General features: G+C 39.7%; 1 protein-coding gene and 1 pseudogene across 1 annotated transcript in view; one reads left to right on the forward strand and one right to left on the reverse strand.

Annotated features, from left to right (window-relative positions):
- Positions 1-21,452, reverse strand: part of MACROD2 (mono-ADP ribosylhydrolase 2) — a 1,709,805-nt gene that overhangs the window by 606,697 nt on the left and 1,081,656 nt on the right. Inside the window, exon 8 of the mRNA XM_060784142.2 lies at positions 9,867-9,940. Within this exon, the coding sequence (XP_060640125.2) occupies positions 9,867-9,940 (74 nt within the window). The remainder of the gene's footprint in view (positions 1-9,866; positions 9,941-21,452) is intronic.
- LOC132761982 (NADH dehydrogenase [ubiquinone] 1 beta subcomplex subunit 4 pseudogene) lies at positions 10,500-10,978 on the forward strand (annotated as a pseudogene).

Consider the following 21,452-nt stretch of genomic DNA (forward strand, 5'->3'; position numbering starts at 1 on the left):
TTGTCAAGTTAATCTCTGTGGACACCTCTGCTGATGTCAGAATAGGACACCCACAGGAGTGGCCAGGAGTGGCCAGGAGTTCGAACAGAGTTTTGTAAGCTAGGAACAGCAAGAACATAGAAATGATCCCTCTCTGTACCTATGACTGATAGTGCCAATGCTCACTCTGGATGACAAATTGGTCTGAATCAGATCCATGCTGACTGCCCAGACTATGCCGAAGCCCCAGAATACTCCAGGGTGTCCAACAAATTCTGAAGAATATCCCAACTTTGCTAAATTCAGAGTAAAGTTAGTTTAAATAAGAAAAAACAACACACAATACTATCCAGAAGCTGCTTTGCATCATTAAGACATCCAAAAGTCCATTCGGGATATAAAGAGATCCCCAATCTAGTGATTCCGTGAGATGAATCTCCATTTTAGCCAGTAATATCAGCTAATCCTATGGTTTCTGGATCACCAAAGACTGTAGCCGACAGTCCAGCTATGAAACCCTGAGGCAGATGTGCAATGCATAGCAAGAATTCATAAGGAATTTTGCGTTATTTGAAATGTGAACCAAGTTTGCTTCTCATTCAGTCAGATATATGCCTTGCTAAATTTAAGACACTGCCCATCCCATTTTACAGTTTGACAGAATTGACCAAAAAAATAGTTTGTGATAATACAGAGATAATACATAAATCATTTTTACACGATATACCCCTTTTATCATTCTATGTTCAGTTTTATCTCTAGTATTTCATTTCTGGTCCAGAGACAACCTCCCCCCTAAAATTTTGGTTTGCAACATTATAACTATTTCTGTAACTTAATGTCAACTGGTCAAAGATCTTTAACTTTCCCCAAAGCATAGTCCAATATCAAATCTATGAAATATTTGAGTAGTATCACCTGAGTTATTAAATGTCAGAGTCATACATTTCAAACTGTATCTTACAATGCTGAGATTTGGCAGCAGTAAGACCCAGTTGATCTTTAGATGAAAAGCACTCTGAACAAAAGACTCTGGGACTATTTTCCTTACAATGAAACCAAAAGTAACATACAACTATATGTATATTTCCTATGATTTCTGAGAGGGCAGAAGCCCAAATATAGCCACTGGAAACTGTAAATTCAATCACTATAATAGTGAATAGAGACAGAACTGCTTGACCACTTTATGGTGGGAAATCACAATAAAGTGATTTTCCACATGGTAAGGATAAAATCAGCTGGGATGCAATTTGAAATTGAAAACCGTGACCAGAGGGAATAGGGCCTCTCACCACTTTCCTTTATTCCTATGTTTAAACCATAATGGAAAAGTTCAGTCCTAAACACACCCTCAAGGCCTCTAACCCTTCCTCCCTGTTTTTTTCCCGTTGGTTTTTTTTTCCTATTGGTGCTAAGACAGTTCTGTGGAATCTTTTCTTATCATTACAGCAAGTTGCTCCTGACACAAAAAAGAAAAGCTATAGCTATGAAAGGAACCAATGACCTCATCATATGGGGTGAAATCAGCAGCCTAGGATGCTTTCACCCCGTCTGGGGAATGGAGACTGACTTCGGACATCACACGATGTGTACAAGCTTCTCCTGTACAAAAGCTTCAACCCTTAAGACTTTCCAGGGGAGAACAGTCTTAAGAGTCTCCAAAGATTTTCAGGGAAACAGCCCTAAAGACCAAAGAACTCCAGCTGGAGAATCTACTAGCCTTACTGGTAGGTCCACTCGGCGTTTGAGATGCAATTCAACCCGGTAGCAGAGCCCACATCAATAAGAATTAGATTACAGTCAGCCTGGGAGAAGTTAAACAAGGGGATTTTCTTTTAAAGAAAAGAATTAGTTATTGAAGACAATTGCCTGTCCTTCATGGACAAGATTAGGAAGCCGCCAGTTGCATAAAAGCCTGGAATCATTTGTTTAACTTTCTGAAGACAAGAGAAGTTTCTGTTTGATTGTTCATTAATAAAGGACTTTGTTATACTTCACAAGCCATCTAAAGACCATTTGTGGTGGAAAACCTCTGAGAACTTCTCTTCGGGGGGCCCTGGCTTCCCGCTGGGCTCAAGTTGCATGCCCTATTTAAAGACAATTATTTACAGGCCCAGCGCGCGACAGAAGAGTCATTGTGATTGTGGATATTGTATTTGTATATTGCTCATTGTATTCATATGTTTTATGTATTTTATTGTGTTGGGTTTTTTTTGTGTGTTTTGGTTTTTATTTTAGTGTAATTTGCTGTTTGGGCTTGGCCTCATGTAAGCCGCCCTGAGTCCCTGTTGGGGGAGATGGTGGCAGGGTATAAATAAAGATTATTATTATTATTATTATTATTATTATTATTATTATTATCTCAAACTAATGATGCTTTTATAAAATATTCTAAATATGTAGTGTCCAGAGAGGTAAGCATTAGGCCTGGGTAACAACGGAAAAATTTGTTTCTAAAATCGATTTGTTTTTTGGGGTTTTTTGCGTTTCGATATTTAAAAGAATTCCGAAATTTTCCTTTAAAAAAGTTCGATATTTACGAATTTTCGTAAATGGTAAAAAAAATTACAAAACAATAACGAAACAATAACGAATCGATTCATTAATGGCGGCCGCGATCGCGCAATACGCTAAAAAAACTTCTGAAGCTTCCCTCTCCCTCTGTTGTTGACTGTTGGTGTGATATTATAATTTTTTTCACTAATTAAACAAAAAACAACTATAAAACTTGCCCCAGACATGCGGAAATAATAACAAAACGACCTCAAACCAATAACGAAACGAATACATAACGAAATACGAAGCATTTACGAAACAAATTGAAAAATTCATTTCGTTTTTAAGCTGCTCCAGAATGGTTCGTTATCGCTTCGTTAACAAAAAAAATAACGAATTTTTAACGAATTACGAATTAACGAAACGAAACCGCCCAGCCCTAGTAAGCATATATCACACCTGATTACTGCTGTTTCCCTCTTAGACTAGGAGATATATCTGAGAGATCCAGTTAGTCTCAGTGTCCTGTTGGTTAGAGGACTTCCTCTGGGGGCTTGTGACATAGCTAAGGGATGGATAAGACAGGGCAAGGGAAACCCTTTTGGCATCAAAAGTGCCTTTCCTGCCAACATCAATTCAGCAATAATATACTTAGCTATCCTACAAGCAGAGCTCTTAGAGGCTTGATGGACATGAGCTGGCAGTTAAATGCAAAGATTTTCTCCTGAGGGAGTTGCCTTGTGTCCTCCTTTTAATAGGTATGCTATAATTAAAGAAGCAGAAAAAGGATTAGGGAATGAAGGCAGGCTCAATATGAAGATGTCATAAGGCAAATCCATTCCCTCGGTGGCTTCTTTATCATTTGTGAAAGTGATTTGTATGGTGAGATGATATTTAGGTTTAGCCATCGGGGAGAACATGGATTCTTTTTGAAGGCAACCCGAGAGGAGTGGCATAAGAAGAATGAATCATTTTAATTTTTGTGTAAAGTTGAAAAGTATTTCCCCCCTACGCCATTACTGACTTAAGCTAGATGACAGTAGGATGATGACTGATTTTCATTTCAATCAGCAGCCTGTGATTACTGCCTTAATTAGAATATAGAAATAGAAAGCAGCTAATTTCGAACTACCCAGCAGAGTGTTGTTCTACAAAGACACTATGGTGCTGCTAATCTTGTGGTCCTTTCATGCAAAAATGACTAAAATAGAAAACTGGGGTTTTACTGACACCACTGTCATTATGAAAGATCTGCACAAGTCCTCAGAAAAAAAGAACATATTCCAAGATTTACTTTTAATAATAGAAACATATAGCTCAGACCGAAGGGCATGCCAAACAAAACACTCGTCTCTCAAGCTTCTTACGCCTGAAAATGTTTAATGAATTTTTGAAAAACAAGAGAATGCAGGCAGTGAAGATGCAGCTCCCTGCTGAGAACTGAAACATGAACAAAATATTTTGTTGTTTCAGTTTAACAAAAGGGACATGTTTGTCCATATGCATTCCCAAATGCAAAACTAGAAAACGGCAATGAATGTACAAGTTCATTTTATGATGATATCTAGATCTTGTTAAGAATAACAAGTAGATTCCAAAAATACTGAGAAATCCATGAATGATGGGTTTTTTTTTAGGTTTGATACTTTTTATGAGATCTAAATATTTTGTGCTTTTGAAAGGTTTTTCAAATTTCCGAAACTAATCTAGGATATAAAAGCCAATAACAACCAGAACACAGGTACTGTTTAAATAACTTATTTACATGAATATTATATATATATATATATATATATATACACACACACACACACATACACACACAACATTTTAGACTTTATAAACCATTTTCAATACTTTGGATTAACCTTAGGACTGCTGATCCAAAATCTACAAATGGAATTATTCGTTATGGGATTCAACCAACCCTGTTGTAAAGGATTAAAGAGAGTAAGTTTTCCAAACTTTGACAATCAACTGTCATGATTGTTTGGATTTTTTTCTTTTGTTATACAACTCCCAGAACACTATGCTAAACATAAACTGGCTCAACTCGTTGAGGTTTGGAAGAGTACTCAATATTTATGCGAGTTATTTCCAAACTTTTGCATACTCTGCTCATAATACAATATTTCATTACACTATCTGACTCTCATATTCACAAGAAATACCTTACATGATCTCTATGGGTACCTGAAAATATGGATAATAGCAAAACCTATATTTTGACTATACTTGAGCTGGAAATATACAATAAAATTATACTGGAGGACCTTGAGAAGCCCACAAACACTCTAAAGAATGGAGGGGGAGGGATTTCTTTTTAAATGTGGATAAGTGAAACTGTGGGTGTTGAATCCATGGATAAGGGGGATTTAATTTAATTTAATTATTATTTAGTTGCTGAATGCAACTTTCAAATGGAAGTAACAAACACAATGATTTTCAAATATCTTTCCCAATAAAAGAGAAGAAAACCCAAATTGTATCCAAACAAGAGATAACATTTTCGCCTTTATGGATCAAAATAGCATTTTATCCACTTAAAGCTCTAAATCTGTTTTTCAAACAGAAATTAACTCCTTCCTAGAGGATAATTTTGTGTAGGGTCGTATTCTCTGACCAGAAGAATTCTATTAAGTCTTTAGAGTGCTTTGGAAAATGTGAAAATGTAGTTTGCTAAAGAGATAACCCAGAAAGCTGCAGTGCATTTGTCCAGTACTGCTGACGGTTGCCATTCCCTTGAATTCAATGCAAAGGATTTCTGTGCTGACATATATGGCCATTCACTAACGTCCAAATGTGATTTACCCTTTAACTGCAAGTCAGCAGACTTCAATGTAAAACATGATCAGAAATTAGTTCCACTAGGAAATGTATTCCAAGACCACATCAGGGCAATTCCAAAAGAACAACTAAATACATATAATTATTTACTGTAGACCTTGCTCTTAGGAGTCTGATTGAAATGGGTTTTAGTTGTCAATGCTGCGGTTGTCTATATCATGTCACGTTCTGCATTTCACATGTAGTAACCATTATCACAATAAAAATGCTGTATAATACCTTGCAAAATGTGTATTAATAATTTGCAGTGTGCATTTGATACTAAATGCTCCGTGCATTTACTTAAAGAGACATGGTGAATAACACTATGGTTTGAAAGTATTATCCCTGTTTAATTGTGTGGTATGTACTTTGAAAGTAGTTATTCTATCCCAAAAACTTCATTTTTTTTTTTGCCTGCCACAAAGTAGGTTGAATCAATTGAGACTCGATGTGCTGCAGGATGTCTCGCAAAAACAACATTTTTGCAGTTAAATAAACTTTTTTTCTATGTTTGTCTGATGGAACCCAATAGGAAATGACATGTATAACCCAGGAACAAAAATCATCTTACATTGCATAATCAAATGCATTTTCAAGTAAATGTGCTAGTTCTGAAACACTTTAAGAGCAGTGTTTTGGTTACTAAAGAAGACACCACTTATAGATGAGGAATTGTTGTAGTTCAGCGTGATGATAACGTTCCTACTACTAGTAGGAGGGAGAAGAGGTCTGCGCAAGAATCAGAGGGGAACAACAGTGGAAATGCATTAGAGAAATAATAATGGCCCCAAGTGATTCTGAGATGTTTGAGAGCTTCTCTGATTGCGAAATGGGAGATGAGGAGGAGAGCAGGGGAGTAAAGAGGGTTACTCACGATCCGGAGTCCGATGAGGAGCTTCAGAGGAAGCGCATCCGGGAAATACTTAGTGCTCCTACAGAGGACGAGGATGTCATGGGGTTTGAAAGGAGTGATGGGAGTGATATGGGAGAGGAGGAGGAGCTGGATTGGACCCGTGTTCAACAGATTAGGGACATTTGTAACCAACCCACCTCCAGTGATGAATTTGAGGGGTTCACAGGGGATTGGCAACCGGGGAGCACTTGGCAAGATCTAAGTCTTGGCAGACGCTGGCAGAGGTGGAGGGATGCTCGCTCGGGTTCAGCTGCGGGGTTGGATGCAGCTGAAAGCGATGAGGAAAGGGTGGGGAGCTCATCATCCTATAATGAGGAAATCTAAGATAAAAGTGGATTCTGTTTGAATGATACTTTGCAGAAGGCAAAGTGTCTTTATGGGACATAAATCTTTGTTACTGCCAACTCTCGAGCTTGGGTCCTTGGGCTACAGCTTCCTCCATTCCTGCGTTCCTGCATTCCTGTGACTCCTGCGTTCCAGTGTTTACTTTTTACTACAGCTTGACCACGGACCAGTTTGACTATCGCTTTTGACTTTTGGAACTTTAAACTCTGCTAACTTTGTGCATGAACATCACATCGTTTTTGGGACTTCATTTTCCATCTTCTGTGACTGTGTTTTTGTGCTGTGCTAATTTTCAAGCAGATTGCTGAACATTGAGTTTAACACGGATTAAACAGCGTTATAATCCGGGTTATATTTTTGTTACTGATATTACTGCGTTTTTGATGCCAAATTGCTATTCTGACTCTATGCACTGAAGTTAAGTGCTTTAAAAGACTATTTTTGTACAATAAAGCTGTGTTTAAACTTTTTATCTTGTGTTTGGCTCTACTTGAGGCTTCTGGGTCTTGACAGGAATCCTCACTGAATTACCATGGATTCTTCAACAGAAGCCAATAGGCACTTATAATTAATCCGAGAAGTCAGAATACCTGTTTTCTAAAACCCCACTTTGCTATTTATTTATTTGGATCCAAAAAAAATTATAGGAGCCAAAATACAAATGTTACTTTGCAAACACTTCTGCAAAACCTTAAGCCATAATTTTTATATGAATTTCCTATCCTACAAAACGGAGCTGAACCTCTTCCTAAATCAGAACAACAGTAGATTTGGTTCAAAGCTTCTCATGCAGCATTCAATACAACACACCAACCGGATGTGATATGAATGGATGACACTTTCCATATCCAGATAGACTTTTTTTAAAAAAAAAAAAAAATCAACACATTAATCTGTTAACCCAGAAATCCAAGAATGCTGTGTCATGACACACACCAAAGTTACATTACAGCTGGGTTGTTGTAGGTTTTTTTGGGTTATATGGCCATGGTGTAGAGGCATTCTCTACTGACGTTTTGCCTGCATCTATGGCAAGCATCCTCAGAGGTAGTGAGGTCTGTTGGAAGTAGAAAAAAGGGTTTATATATCTGTGGAATGACTAGGGTGAGACAAAGGACTCTTGTCTGCTGGAGCTAGGTGTGAATGTTTCAACTGACCACCTTGATTAGCATTTAGATTAGCATTGAGAGTGGTCCAGCATTTCTGTGTTCTCAAATAATATGCTGTGTCCAGGTTGGTTCATCAGGTGCTCTGAAACAACCTGATGAACCAACCTGGACACAGCATATTATTTGAGAACACAGAAATGCTGGACCACTATAACAACCACCATGTCAGACTACACAGAGAAGCCATTGAAATACTTAAATATGTGGACAATTTCAACAGAAAGGAAGAAACCATGAAAATGAACAAAAACTGGCTACCAGTATTTTTTTAAAAAAAACTCTAAAATTACAACAGCAAAACAACAGAGAGTAAACAATCAGGCACATCAAATCACCTCTCAACAAAATATTCCCCCAGGCACTCCCAAGCCACTAAATGCTAATCAAGGTGGTCAGTTGAAATATTCACACCTAGCTCCAGCAGACAAAAGTCTTTTGTCCCACTCTGGTCATTCCACAGATATATAAACCCATTTTCCTACTTCCAACAGACCTCACTACCTCTGAGGATGCTTGCCATAGATGCAGGCGAAACGTCAGGAGAGAATGCCTCTAGACCACGGCCATATAGTCCGAAAAAACCTACAACAACCCAGTGATTCCGGCCATGAAAGCCTTCGACAATACATTACATTACACCTGTTTGTAGTTATGATGATTTCCATCTTTTGGTCTGCATGCTGTTTCTCCACAAGTTTAAAAACACAAAATAAAGCCAAATACAACTCACTATATTATAAATAGGTAATAGGTGACGCATCATTTAAAAAGAATTGTATCACTGAATAAAACAATACAAACTTACTTAAGTGAACAAGTGTGACATTATACAAATCGTTACCTGCTCTAACTCCACTAGGCAATACTTTTAGTTCAAAGAGACAGTGCTAAAAATCCTAAATAATGTAACCCATATCAAGACCCGCTGGCAATCACATTTTTCAGTTATCATGATGGTTTATTTGGTTTCAATCCCACCTTTTTTGCAGCACTGCAATGTAAGGCAACTTACAACATACTTAGCAAGGAGCAGTCAGTTTAACCATTGTAAGTACCAACTCACTGAAAACAATGACATTCATTTCAATGCAAAATGTTTCAGTCACTTTCCTACCACACTTAGATAAACTTTGAAATTAATGTTGGATTCTGTGCAATCCAGGCATTTGTGATATGATAAGGCAATAGAGCTCCCTGGAAGAGAATTCTAGACAAATCACAAAACTACAAATCTCAAGAATCCGCAGGATGGAACCATAACAGTCGTGGTGCTATCAAAGAATTATAACCATGAAATGTAAAAGAAACTTTAAAATATAGTTTTGAGACATTGCCATTGTCATCATCCAGAAATCGAACTTATTGAAGTTTCTCATTCATCTTCCTTCCTTACATTTGTCAATGTAAATACTATACATTTGTCACTATGATTACAGACGAAAAGAAGGCTTCCAAGGCTATCCCTAAGTGTTTAGCAAAAAAAAAAGTTGTATTCTCTATTTCCTTTGAGGGAAAGTAGGGATAAATGGTTGTTACAATCAACCAACGTTTTGTGGTATATTGTAAACAGGTCTAACAAAGCACCACACAAATATAATATTTCAAGAAATCTTTCAGAGTCCTTTCTGTCAAAGTAGACCATTCACTTTTACAATATTGTAATCAGCTTTTCAAACAAAACAAACAGAATACATAGATTGCTATTTTAAACTATTCCATTCTAATTTCAGTGCCACTTGAGGCAAACATTACAGTTAATAAAATTTTGAAATAAATGCATAATCTATCTGTAACAGAAACCTTTTAGTTTTATTGTTAGGGTTGATTCATTATTCCCTTTACCAACATAGTTTCCCATATGTGGGAAGAATAGTTCAGCATATCCTTCTTCAAGAAGTTGGAATGAAGTTCAAAACTACCAAGTTCCATATTTGCATAAATGATAAAAAACCATATAATGAGAAAAAACCTTGGAGGGCACCGCAAACCCTTCAACACTGCTAGAAACAGTTTACAAGTCACAGATTAGTTTGTAAAAGCAAAAAAGGGCATGCCACTATGGCCTGCATGTATTCCAGCAACATTTTTTTTTCAGAAAAGCATCCACATTGACATTGTGTCTATAATCCTACCTCGTGATAATTCTTGCTTAGCCATTCCTTGATTGTGGTAAGTGCAATGGTGGCAGCTGGCTCATTTGGAAAACCTAAAAAGAGAAAGAAAGTAAAAGATGAAATCATTTTGCTCATGGGTCCATTTAAATCTCTTTAACATGAGGTGACATTGCTCAACTTTCCCCAGCTGAGGGCTGTCCAGATGTTTGTAGTCACATTCCTTATTATTGGCCACATAGCCCAGGCTTATGGGAGCGCCAGTCAACAATCTGTGGAGGACCCCCAATTGGGCTAGTATTTCATACATGTATTTCATGCATAATTCAGATTACATTTTTTAAATATACAAGTAAATCCTCATCAGACTAGAAAAGTGAATGTTTACTATAACCGCTGCATTATAACATTGCTTAACAGCAGCTGGTAAATTACATTCATGTTTGTTGATCAAAGGAGATGGGATTCTAGTAGGCAAGTCACGTCACGATATAATGAGATAAGTAATTAAAAGACACAATGTTGAGGATGAATGGACGAAGACAGAGAATAAATAGGTCCTTTCATTAGGATAAAGTTATAAAGCCATGGAGAGATGAGTGTATTACTTAAAGTCTAATAGGCGCTTCCACCGGCATCTCCTTGCCCTTCAAGATGGAGGCGCCCTCTCCCCCATGCACCACGTACTGCCTGGCACCCTTGGCTTCGCTCCCGCCGCAGCTCGACCCGGCCGAGTACAATGCCTCGCCGGAGAAGCGCCGCGTCGACGCCGAGCGCCTGGCCCTCCGCGCCCACCTCAAGCGCGACTACCTCCTGCAGCTCAATGACCCCCAGCAAACCCAGCTCATCGATGACCCGGCCATGACCCGCTGGGTTTATGCCAGGTCACACAACGTCTATCCCAACTTCCGTGTCACACCCAAAACTTCTGTGTTTGGTGCGCTTTTTGGATTAGGACCCATTTTTTTTCTGGTGATATGTCATTAAAGTAGAAAGGGATTATAAAGAGAAGCTCATACAAGAAGGCAAGTATGAGCGACCGTTCCATATTTCCTATTAAGTCCTCACAGTTGTGTGGTGAAAAAGCTGCTGTGCTTACTCTCAGTAAAGATTGCTAATATTTCAAAATAAATCCTTGAAACTGGTTAAAGTCTAACAGATATGGTTAAAAGAAGGTTCAAATTATATCTATGATACATACAACATTTGTTATTTTAGGTATCAGTGGCACGAATCCAAATTATTATTCTTTAATTAATGATTTTCATTCACTGTTAAGCAATAAGCAATAATTTGAATTATGCATTTCAAATTGATAGAATTCCCAATAAATATCCACCATATAGAGACACGAAAGGGAATTATGAAACTCATTATCTGATATAAGCTACCTTGGGAGGATTTCGGAAGATAGCATATATGTACTCTAAATAAATAAAGTGTAAGAAGAATTTAAATTAGTATCACAAACCCTTTAGCAAAGAGCTCCGTGGTGCATTGTTATGTGCCTTATAGTTCTATTGCTATTTGATGATAAATTATAATGAAGAGTATATATGCCAAAGGTGCCTACACAGTATTTCAGCCAAGTAAAATATGTGATTGTTTATGCATAGCCTATTTTCAAAAGAAACATTTTTCTTCCAGCCAAAATGATTCACCTTTAAAATGTTAATTCTACACCTTAGTGCCCTTGCTGGAAGCTGTGATAAAGCAATATACATACACACCATTCCTCCACACACACAAACACAATCCGACTGTTTGTTTATGTAAATAAACAGAAGGTTTTTGCAAAAAGCTGGGGGGAATCACCGGGCCTATGCTTTTCAATAAAAGGGAAAACAAAATAGGTAAAACGGACTTCTATTTTTTATTCTGAATTCTCTTATTGAACAAAGAAAAAATATTCAGTAAAAAATAAATACTAAACATTTAGGGAAACAGAAACAGGAATTTTGGGGATACTGTTGTGCAGTTGGTCTTAGAAAATACAGTGGTCTTGTAACCAGATGAAACTAGAAAGTATTTGGTGGCAAAAAGGTGTCCTGAGCATAGTGAGATATGCTACAGGTTGAGCCTCCTTTACCTGGAAATCTGATATCCCAAATATTCCCAATCCCATAATCATTTGCCACCAGCTACCTAATTCCATTTTTGTGGAAAGGAGCTAGACACACATCTAGCAACCAATATGTTTTTTCCTCAAGGAGTCCTGATGGGAAAAAAGAAGGAGAGAAAGGTGGTGATGACGCTGCTTACTCAAGATCCCTGAAAGCAGACAAACATGTTCAATGTATTGTTGAAGGCTTTCATGGCCGGAATCACTGGGTAGTTGTAGGTTTTTTCGGGCTATATGGCCTTAGTCTAGAGGCATTCTCTCCTGACGTTTCGCCTGCATCTATGGCAAGCATCCTCAGAGGTAGTGAGGTGTGTTGGAACTAGGAAAAAGGGTTTATAAATCTGTGGAATGACCAGGGTGGGACAAAGGACTCTTGTCTGCTGGAGCTAGGTGTGAATGTTTCAACTGACCACCTTGATTAGCATATAATAGCCTGACATTGCCTAGAGCAAACTTTTGTTGAGAGGTGATTAGATGTCCTTTTTTGTTTCCTCTCTGTTGTTGTGCTGTTGTAATTTTAGAGTTCTCAAATAAAATGCTGTGTCCAGGTTGGTTCATCAGGTGCTCTGCTATGGCTGATTTCTCTGGTTCTCTGGAGAACACAGAAATACTGGACCATTCTCACAACCACAATGTTGGACTACACAGAGAAGCCATAGAAATCCATAAGCATGTGGACAATTTCAACAGAAAGGAGGAAACCAATAAAATGAACAAAATCTGGCTTGTTGTTGTTCATTCATTCAGTCAGTCGCCTCCGACTCTTCATGACTTCATGGACCAGCCCACACCAGAGCTCCCTGTTGGCCGTCACCACCCCCAGCTCCTTCAAGGTCAGTCCAGTCACTTCAAGGATGCCATCCATCCATCTTGCCCTTGGTTGGCCCCTCTTCCTTTTACCTTCCACTTTCCCCAGCATAATTGTCTTCTCTAAGCTTTGCTGTCTCCTCATGATGTGGCCAAAGTACTTCAACTTTTCTCTACTATCCTTCCCTCCAATGAGTAGCCGGGCTTTATTTCCTGGAGGATGGACTGGTTGGATCTTCTCGCAGTCCAAGGCACTCTCAGAACTTTCCTCCAAATCTGGCTACCAGTATTAAAAAACTCTAAAATTACAACAGCACAATTAAATGGTCAGTGTAGATGTGCCCAGAGTTTCCAGATAGAAGCAGGCCTCTTTTACACTGAGTCAGGTTTTAAAGTTGGTGCTGCGCACAATAACTAAGAAAAGTTTTCCAGATTTTCAGTTGAATGCTTTTTCTGGCTTATAGATGGGGAGTACGAAACCTCCCACCTTTTCTGCAAAAAAACGAACAAACATGCCTTCTACTATGAAATATAGTGCTTCCATGAAGAATAAACTGGTCCAACTTCACCAGTTTTCTTCCCACGTCCTCTATTTACCACAAAAAGTGAATTGATAGCATGCCTAAGTAGCTGCTGTCCCTTTTAAACACAGTTCACATAGTAAAGGAGAGAAAGAAAGAAACACTAAAGCACATAAGGCAACATTACTATAGCTATTAGGCCTGGGTAACAACGCAAAAATTTGTTTCTAAAATCGATTTGTATTTGGGGTTTTTTTTTGTTTCGATATTTAAAATAATTACAAAATTTTCCTTTTAAAAAGTTCGATATTTACGAAATTTCGTAAATGGTAAAAAAATAACGAATCGATTTCCGAAACAATTTGTTAATGGCGGACGCGACCGCGAAATACGCTAAAAAACCTCCAAAAACTTCTGAAGCTTCCCTCTCCCTCTGTTCTTGACTGTTGGTGTGATATTATAATTTTTTTTTCACTAATTAAACCATAAAACTGGCCCAGACATGCGGAAATAATAACGAAACGACCTCTGAACAATAACGAAACGAATACAATAATGAAATACGAAGCATTTACAAAACGTGTTTAAAAATTTGTTTTTTTAATGATTGCTCCAGAATGGTTCGTTATCGTTTTGTAATTGGAAAAATTAACGAATTATTAACGAATTACGAATTAATGAAACGAAACCGCCCAGGCCTAATAGCTATGTATTTTCGAAGGCTTTCATGGCCAGAATCACTGGGTTGTTGTAGGTTTTTCCAGGCTATATGGCCATGTTCTGGAGGCAATTACCTCCAGAACATGGCCATATAGCCCGGAAAAACCTACAACAACCCATTACTATAGCTTCTAATGGGAAGGAAAGTAGGGGAGGTTATAGACAGGGTAAGATTGAGCTAAAGCAGAAGACTATCATTTTAACTATTTTGATTTATATATTTTTTTCTCCCATTGTCACTATTCTGCTTTTGTCTTTGGGCTGTATTGCTGCTGAGAACTGCGTGAGCCCGTTCCCTTCCACCATGGCCTTCAGCAGAAAAGCAATTTTCATAAGCACGTGGGAATCAAATTACTTGAGTGAAATGAGCTTGAGAAGTCTCACAGGTAACCAATTTCTGGAGGAGCAGCTCAGACAATTCTGGCTAAAGGCTCAATTTCACAAAAGATAAAACAGGTAAAGGTAATAAGAGTGACACCAGCCTACGTTGCTGCAGCGAGTGTGCCTTTGGAATACTGAAAAGGACAAGGGCATAAGAAGTCAAGGGTGTTTTGCCTGGCAAACCGAGGCAAACAACACAACTGTGTTAGAGAGAGCCATCTGACAGATTGAATCTTAGAGGAGCAAACCCATGATTTACACCCACAATCTCACTTCTTCAAAGAGTCTGGTTTTAATGAGGGTATGTTGCCATCTATTCCTCCAGAGTTGGATGCAATTAATTACGAATAAATTATTTTAATTAATTGTTTTTGCAGTAGCTAAGCCAAACCAAAGCACACCTATTTTAGTTAATTTTATGAGTGTGGTCTCCCTACTCTGGTGTGCTTTATATTACAGGTAAAGAGATATTTATCATTCAGGTATTTGTGTGGAGTTTTAAAAAACTTTTAAAGTTACATTTGAATAACAAGAAACTAAAAAGTTTTTAATTGAGCTGTGATGATAAGACAGAGATACTCCTGGTCAGTCGAAAGGCCAAAATGGGCATAGGGCTACAGCCTGTGCTTGATGGGGTTACACTCCCCCTGAAGACACAGGTTCGCAGCTTGGGTGTGATCCTGGATTCAACACTAAATCTGGAAGCCCAGGTCTCAGCGGTGACCAGGAGAAAACTTGGAGGCAGTGACAGACTTTGTATTTCTAGGCGCAAAGATTACTGCAGACACAGACTGCAGCCAGGAAATCAGAAGATGTTTACTTCTTGGTAGGAGAGCAATGACCAATCTCGACAAAATAGTGAAGAGTAGAGACATCACACTGGCAACCAAGATCTGCATAGTTAAAGCAATGGTATTCCCCATAGTCACCTACAGATGTGAGAGCTGGACCATAAGGAAGGCTGAGCGAAGGAAGTTAGATGCTTTTGAACTGTGGGGTTGGAGGAAGGTTCTGAGAGTACCTTGGACTGCGAGAAGATCCAACCAGTCCATACTTCAGGAAATAAAGCCCGACGGCTCATTGGAGGGAAGGATATTGGAAGCAAAGATGAAGTACTTTGGCCATATCGTGAGAAGACAGGAAAGTTTAGAGAAGACAATGATGCTGGGGGAAATGGAAGGGAAAAGGAAGAGGGGCCAACAGGCCCGTAGCTAGGATTTCATTTCGGGGGGGAGGAGGTGAATTTTTTTCAGGGGGGGTTTTGGGGGGGGGGCTGAGTTTCGGGAGGGGCTGAGTCTGAGTGAAAGAGGGTCTAGCCTAGCAAACCTTTTGTATCATTACCCCAATACCCAGGCCTGTAGCGAGGGGGTGGTTTTAGGGGTTCAACCCCCCCCCCCGAAATGTTTCAGATTTTTTTAAAAAAACCTGGTTTACTCATGAATTTTAACTGGTTAACCAAATCCCCATGCTAAGTCTATGAGATGCAAAAAAAAAAATAAGAGTCCCTCCAGAACTGTAAGCACTATCTCAAGCAAATATTGACAATTTATTCACACTGTCATTACTTGCAGCAATAGCCAATGTAGTGAAGCAACCAAGTTGGGTGTGTGTGTGTTGAATGCTCTCATTAAGGAGGCCAGACTTGGTGGAGGTGGTTGACAGGGGTGGAGCTGCAGGCTATTGAAGGCTGCTCTGCCCCCTGCTGTGCTCTTTGCTTCAGCGTGAGCTAGGAGGCAGGTTTCAACCCCCCCCCCCCCCGAAATTTTCAACCCTCCCCAAAATTTTCAACCCCCCCCCCCAAAAATTTTTCAACCCCACCCCGGAAATAGTCAACCCTCCCCGAATTTTTTTTCTGGCTACGGCCCTGCCAATATCCCCATGCATATGGGATATATTGAGTATGGTGATCAGATCATGATATGAATAAACATAACAGTTTAAATAATGCACCAGTAAGGCCTTTTCGCGAACCACCATGAGAATTTCGGAGGGGGGGCTGAAGCCCCTCAAGCCCCCGCCCCCCCCCCCCCGCTACATGCCTGGGGGCCAACCAAGGACAAGATGGATGGATGATATCCTTGAAGTTACAGGCTTGACTCTGAAGGAACTGGGGGTGGTGATAGCCAACATGGAGCTCTGGTGTGGGATGGTCCATGAGGTCACAAAGAGTCAGAAGCAACTGAATGACTAAACAACAACAAGATGCACCCCTAATCTTCAAGTGGACAATGGTTTTTCGACATAAACCTACAGGCATAAACCAAAGCAAAATTCCCCGCATGTCATTTGTACCCTGCAAGTATTTATAGTGCAGATCATGGGTATGAAAACAGTGCTTCGGTGCACGGCATGAAAAGATGGGCTCAGCAGGCATAGTTCCAGTATCCCTCTAATGTCATCCATTTATTTGTACATCAATAATAAAGGTACAACAGCAAGAGCAACAACATCAAACATCCCCTGCAGAGGTCTAAACTCTTTTCCTTCCTCTGCTAGCAGAGATGCGGGATTGTTTTCCAATAAACAGATGCTCTAGGTGCCTGATAGTGCCCTACATGATACTGTGATGTGACAATTTAGCAGAATAATGTCTAAAAGACTTTTAAAATACATTAATTGCCTAATTTGTGTATAAAAATGTGAGGAAGACTATAAACGTGTACTTTCCACAAGTAACAGTGAACCGAAAATTGCGACTTCTTTTATAATTCTTTTTAGCTTGTATACATGCGCACACACTTTCCACTCTCTCTTGTATATATAGAATCGGCTGTAAGAAGCAAGTGAAAAATTCTTACTCATTTTATCATCAGTTAATACACCCCCACACACAAAAAAGCCATTAACAGATATTCAGGCCGTGTGTGGTTCACATTTCACATGATGCACTTCAAGAAAATGGAAACAGGCTATTTCTGCAAGCGTAGAAGATTAAATGGGAAAAATGCCAGGAAAGAGATTCACTCCAATGCATTTTAATGACTGCACAATGGAAGAATGGCATTCTTAGGCACCTTTAACTGTGAAATCTAGTGTTGCCTGAAAGCCTATCTACACTCGTAAACAGGTATGGATTGGTGTTTGCTAACATAATTCATCTGCTCTATCATTTTTCTTCAGGCTCTCTTACAACTTCTAAGTACATCTTTCTGACCTTAATACTGTTATTTACATGTTCTAATGCACTACACATTGTTTGCTTTCAGAGTAATTCACAAAATGAAAGGGAATACACATCGGCAAACATTCATCCTGATCTCAACTAATCAGAAATGTAACAAAACTAGAGCATTTCTCAGCGGGATTAAGATGACTGATAAATTGTGACTGAGATCAGAAATCCTACAATGCCCCCCCTTTCTCTTTGAAAAGAAAAAGCCTATCAAGAAAAAAGCAACACTTAAAACAAATTTAGTTCATAATGTAAAAACAGAATGCTTAGAAGTCTCTATTCCAATGACGAATTTTATAACAGCATCCATGCAACATGTAGAAATTTATTTATTTACTTTACTTTACTTTACTTGTATACCGCACTCTCTCAGCCCGTAGGCGACTCAGTGCGGTTTACAGCCAGATCAATATACAAAGTGCACAACATTCGCATTTAAAACAGTAACTAAGGCAACTACATCAACTACATCAATCTAACAATACATCAATACATCAATATAACATCAATACATCCATATAACTAATCCATCACGTCTCATCAGTAAAGTCATAATCCGATTTCCTCGTCCATTATTCCAAGTTCCAAGGTCAATCAATTGGTTGCACTGCTTAATTAAACGCCTGTTCAAAGAGCCAGGTCTTTACTCTTCTCCTGAACGCCAGCAGGGAGGGGGCCGATCTAATGTCTGCGGGAAGGCCGTTGCACAGCCGGGGGGCCACCACTGAGAAGGCTCTGTCTCTCATCCCCACCAGCCGTGCTTGTGAGGCTGGCGGGATCGAGAGCAGGGCCTCCCCGGAAGATCTTAATGTCCTAACTGGTTCATAGGGGGTGATGCGTTCGGACAGATAGGTCGGGCCAGAACCGTTTAGGGCTTTAAAGGCTAAAGCCAGCACTTTGAATTGTGCCCGGTAGCAAATTGGCAGCCAGTGGAGCTGGCGCAACAGAGAAGTGGTGTGCTCCCTGAGTGCCGCTCCTGTTAACAACCTGGCTGCCGATCGTTGGACCATTTGTAGAAATGTAACTTTTTAACAGAAAATCTATTTCATTCTTTCATATTTGCTAATAATATTAATGTTTTCACCCTTTAAAGACAAGAATAGTTATTGGTGTTTATTGGAAATTCAAATCCTTCATAGCTTTTTATGTATCTTTGTGCTGGTACAGCTGTACCAGAAGCTCCCACTTTATTTGCCTTGTATTAAGTGTTTGTTTGCAGCCCAAGACTTGGGATTCTGCAGAAGGGTGGCTTCCTGTTAAAATTTGCAGTTATAGGGCAGTCCATCATCGTTAAGTTTGGTTCCGCCTCCTGTTCAGGACAATTGTGAAGGGAAGGGAGCCATTTTCAGTCAGTCTCAGCAAAGAAAGTCAATGTACAGGATGTGTACAGACTTTCCCCTGTACAAAGGCTTCAACCCTTAAGACTTCCTGGGGGAGAACAGTCTTAAGAGCATCTAAAGATTCCCAAAGGTTCCCAGGGAAACAGCCTTACAGCTCTGAGGAATTTCAGAGGGAATAACAGCGTTAAACATCAAGAACTCCAGCTAAGTGACTACAGGCCTACTGGTAGGTCAACTTGGTTTTCAGACGCAGTTCAGCCCGGTAGTGGATCCACATCAGTGAGGTTTAGGTTCACAGTTAGCCTGGGAGAAGTTTGGAAAAGGATTTTCCTTTAGAGTAAAGTAACAGTTAGAAGCCACCAGTTGCACAAAAGCCTGGAAGCATTTGGTTAACCTTTCGAAGATAAAAGAAGTTTCTGCTGATTGTTCACCAATAAAAGACTTGGTTATATTTTACAAGCCCTCTAGAGACTGTTTATGGTGAAAATTCTTGCGAATTTCTCTTCAGGCCCCTTGGCTTCCCGCTGGGCTAAAGTTGCACGTCCTGTTTTAAAAGCAATTCATCTCAAGCCCAGCGCGCGACAGAATAATCTTTTAATTTTCCATGTCAAATTTAACGAAAATTGTTTAGCCCTGATCATAAATCTATCTCACAACCTTTAAGGATGCTTGCCATAGATCAGTGGTTCTCAACCTGTGGGTCTTCAGGTGTTTTGGCCAACAACTCCCAGAAATCCCAACCAGTTTATCAGCTCTTAGGATTTCTGGGAATTGAAGGCCAAAACACCTGTTTAATGATTTATGTTACAATTGTTTTTAATTGCCCTACACTTGTCTCGTGATGTTTTGTATTGATGTTGTTCACCGCTTTGAGTCGCCTGAGGGCTGAGAAAAGCGGTAAATAAATAAAGCAAATAAATAAATAAATAAATAAAACATCTGGGGACCCACAGGTTGAGAACCACTGCCATAGATGCAGGTGAAACGTTAGGAGAGAATGCTTCTAGCCCAAAAAATCTACAACAACCCTGTGATTCCAGCCATGAAAGTCTTCGACAATACATAAATCTATCTCTTTGGATTCGGATTCTAGTAATATTACTAGAAGAGGTGGAAATGCATTCAAAGTACACATCAGAATGGTGAGCAGCTGTATGTCCTAAGCTATGAATGCTATGCTTTGATCACTGCAGCACTTCCTATGTGAGGAGAAACAAAAACAAGTAATATACAACCAGACAGATACCACGTCAGACAGGACCCAATGCAGGCACTTGGTTAACTACGTATGACATGCTGTTCCAGAAATATTTCAAGGAGTTAGTGAAACTGACATGAAAGCATTGCAGGAAACAAGGATCCTCACTTATTTCTGTTTTCCTTCTTTCCTTTCCTTAACAAATATTTCACCAAGGGGGACTGGAGAAGGCAAAACTGACTCTAGCCCCTTGAGTAGCCATTTTACCTGGCACTGATTTATTGCTGTGTCTGTAAAAGGAAGTTCTGTAAAGCAAATTGGAACAGTGGACGTGGACACCAATCACAGGCCTTTGGAATCTATCAAACTTCATTCAGTTTGTCTGAAAGTATATCACTGCTCAGGCAAAATGCTTTGTCACCAAGGTTCACGTGGCCTCACCAACTCTTTGACCAGGTCCTGATCTGTATTTACAGATAATGTGGACACACCATCACAGTCTGGAATGAGTTTCTGGGGTGATTGAGTAAGTACTTCACAACAAACTGGTTCTCTTTAATTCTTAGCTTGATGTAAGTGGCTGTGTAGAACTGCCCTTTGTGAAACCTTGATGAACCCTGGAGTGTCAGTGTTCTGCAATGTAAACTAATTAGACCCAAAGCCTAACTAATAATCATAATCATAAGCATGCTTTATTCATAGTCCACCCTATCTCCCCCAGGGGACTTAGGGTGGCTTATAACAAAATAAAACACAATGGCAATAATTTAACAAATCGAAAAGCATTAAATAAACAAGTCATAATACATTCTACACAATTAGACATACAGAGGTGGCCCTAGGTAATTTTCAATGGTAAGCAAACAGTATTTTGGCGCCCGCCCACCAATCACACACACACACACACACATATATAGGCATGGACAAATGTTGGCCCTCCAGGTATTTTGGACCTGCTTGGGAGGGAAAAGGCAGCGATAGCAAGGAAGGAAGGGGAATATATTCCCCTACTTTCCCCGCCATCGCTGCCTTCTCCTTTCTGAGCAGGTGCCAGAGAGGGAGAGAAACATGCCTCTCTTTTCTCCTGCTGCTTCTCTTCCTCTCTGGCTCCAGCATGAGAAGGAAAAGGCAGTGATAGCAAGCAAGGAAGGGAATACATTTCCCTCCTTTCCTCGCCATCACTGCCTTCTCCTTTCCGAGCAGGAGCTGGAGAGGGAGAGAAAAAGCAGGAGCAAAGGGAGGTGCGCTGAGGGTGGCGAGGAAGGCCCTGGTGGCAGCGGTGAGGAGGAGGCGAAGGAGGAGGAAGAAATAGCAGCAGCAAAAGCAGCACAAAGAGGGGAACCACC

This window comes from Anolis sagrei, chromosome 1 (genome assembly GCF_037176765.1).
Source record: "Anolis sagrei isolate rAnoSag1 chromosome 1, rAnoSag1.mat, whole genome shotgun sequence".
In the NCBI taxonomy this organism is placed as follows: Eukaryota; Metazoa; Chordata; class Lepidosauria; order Squamata; family Dactyloidae; genus Anolis; species Anolis sagrei.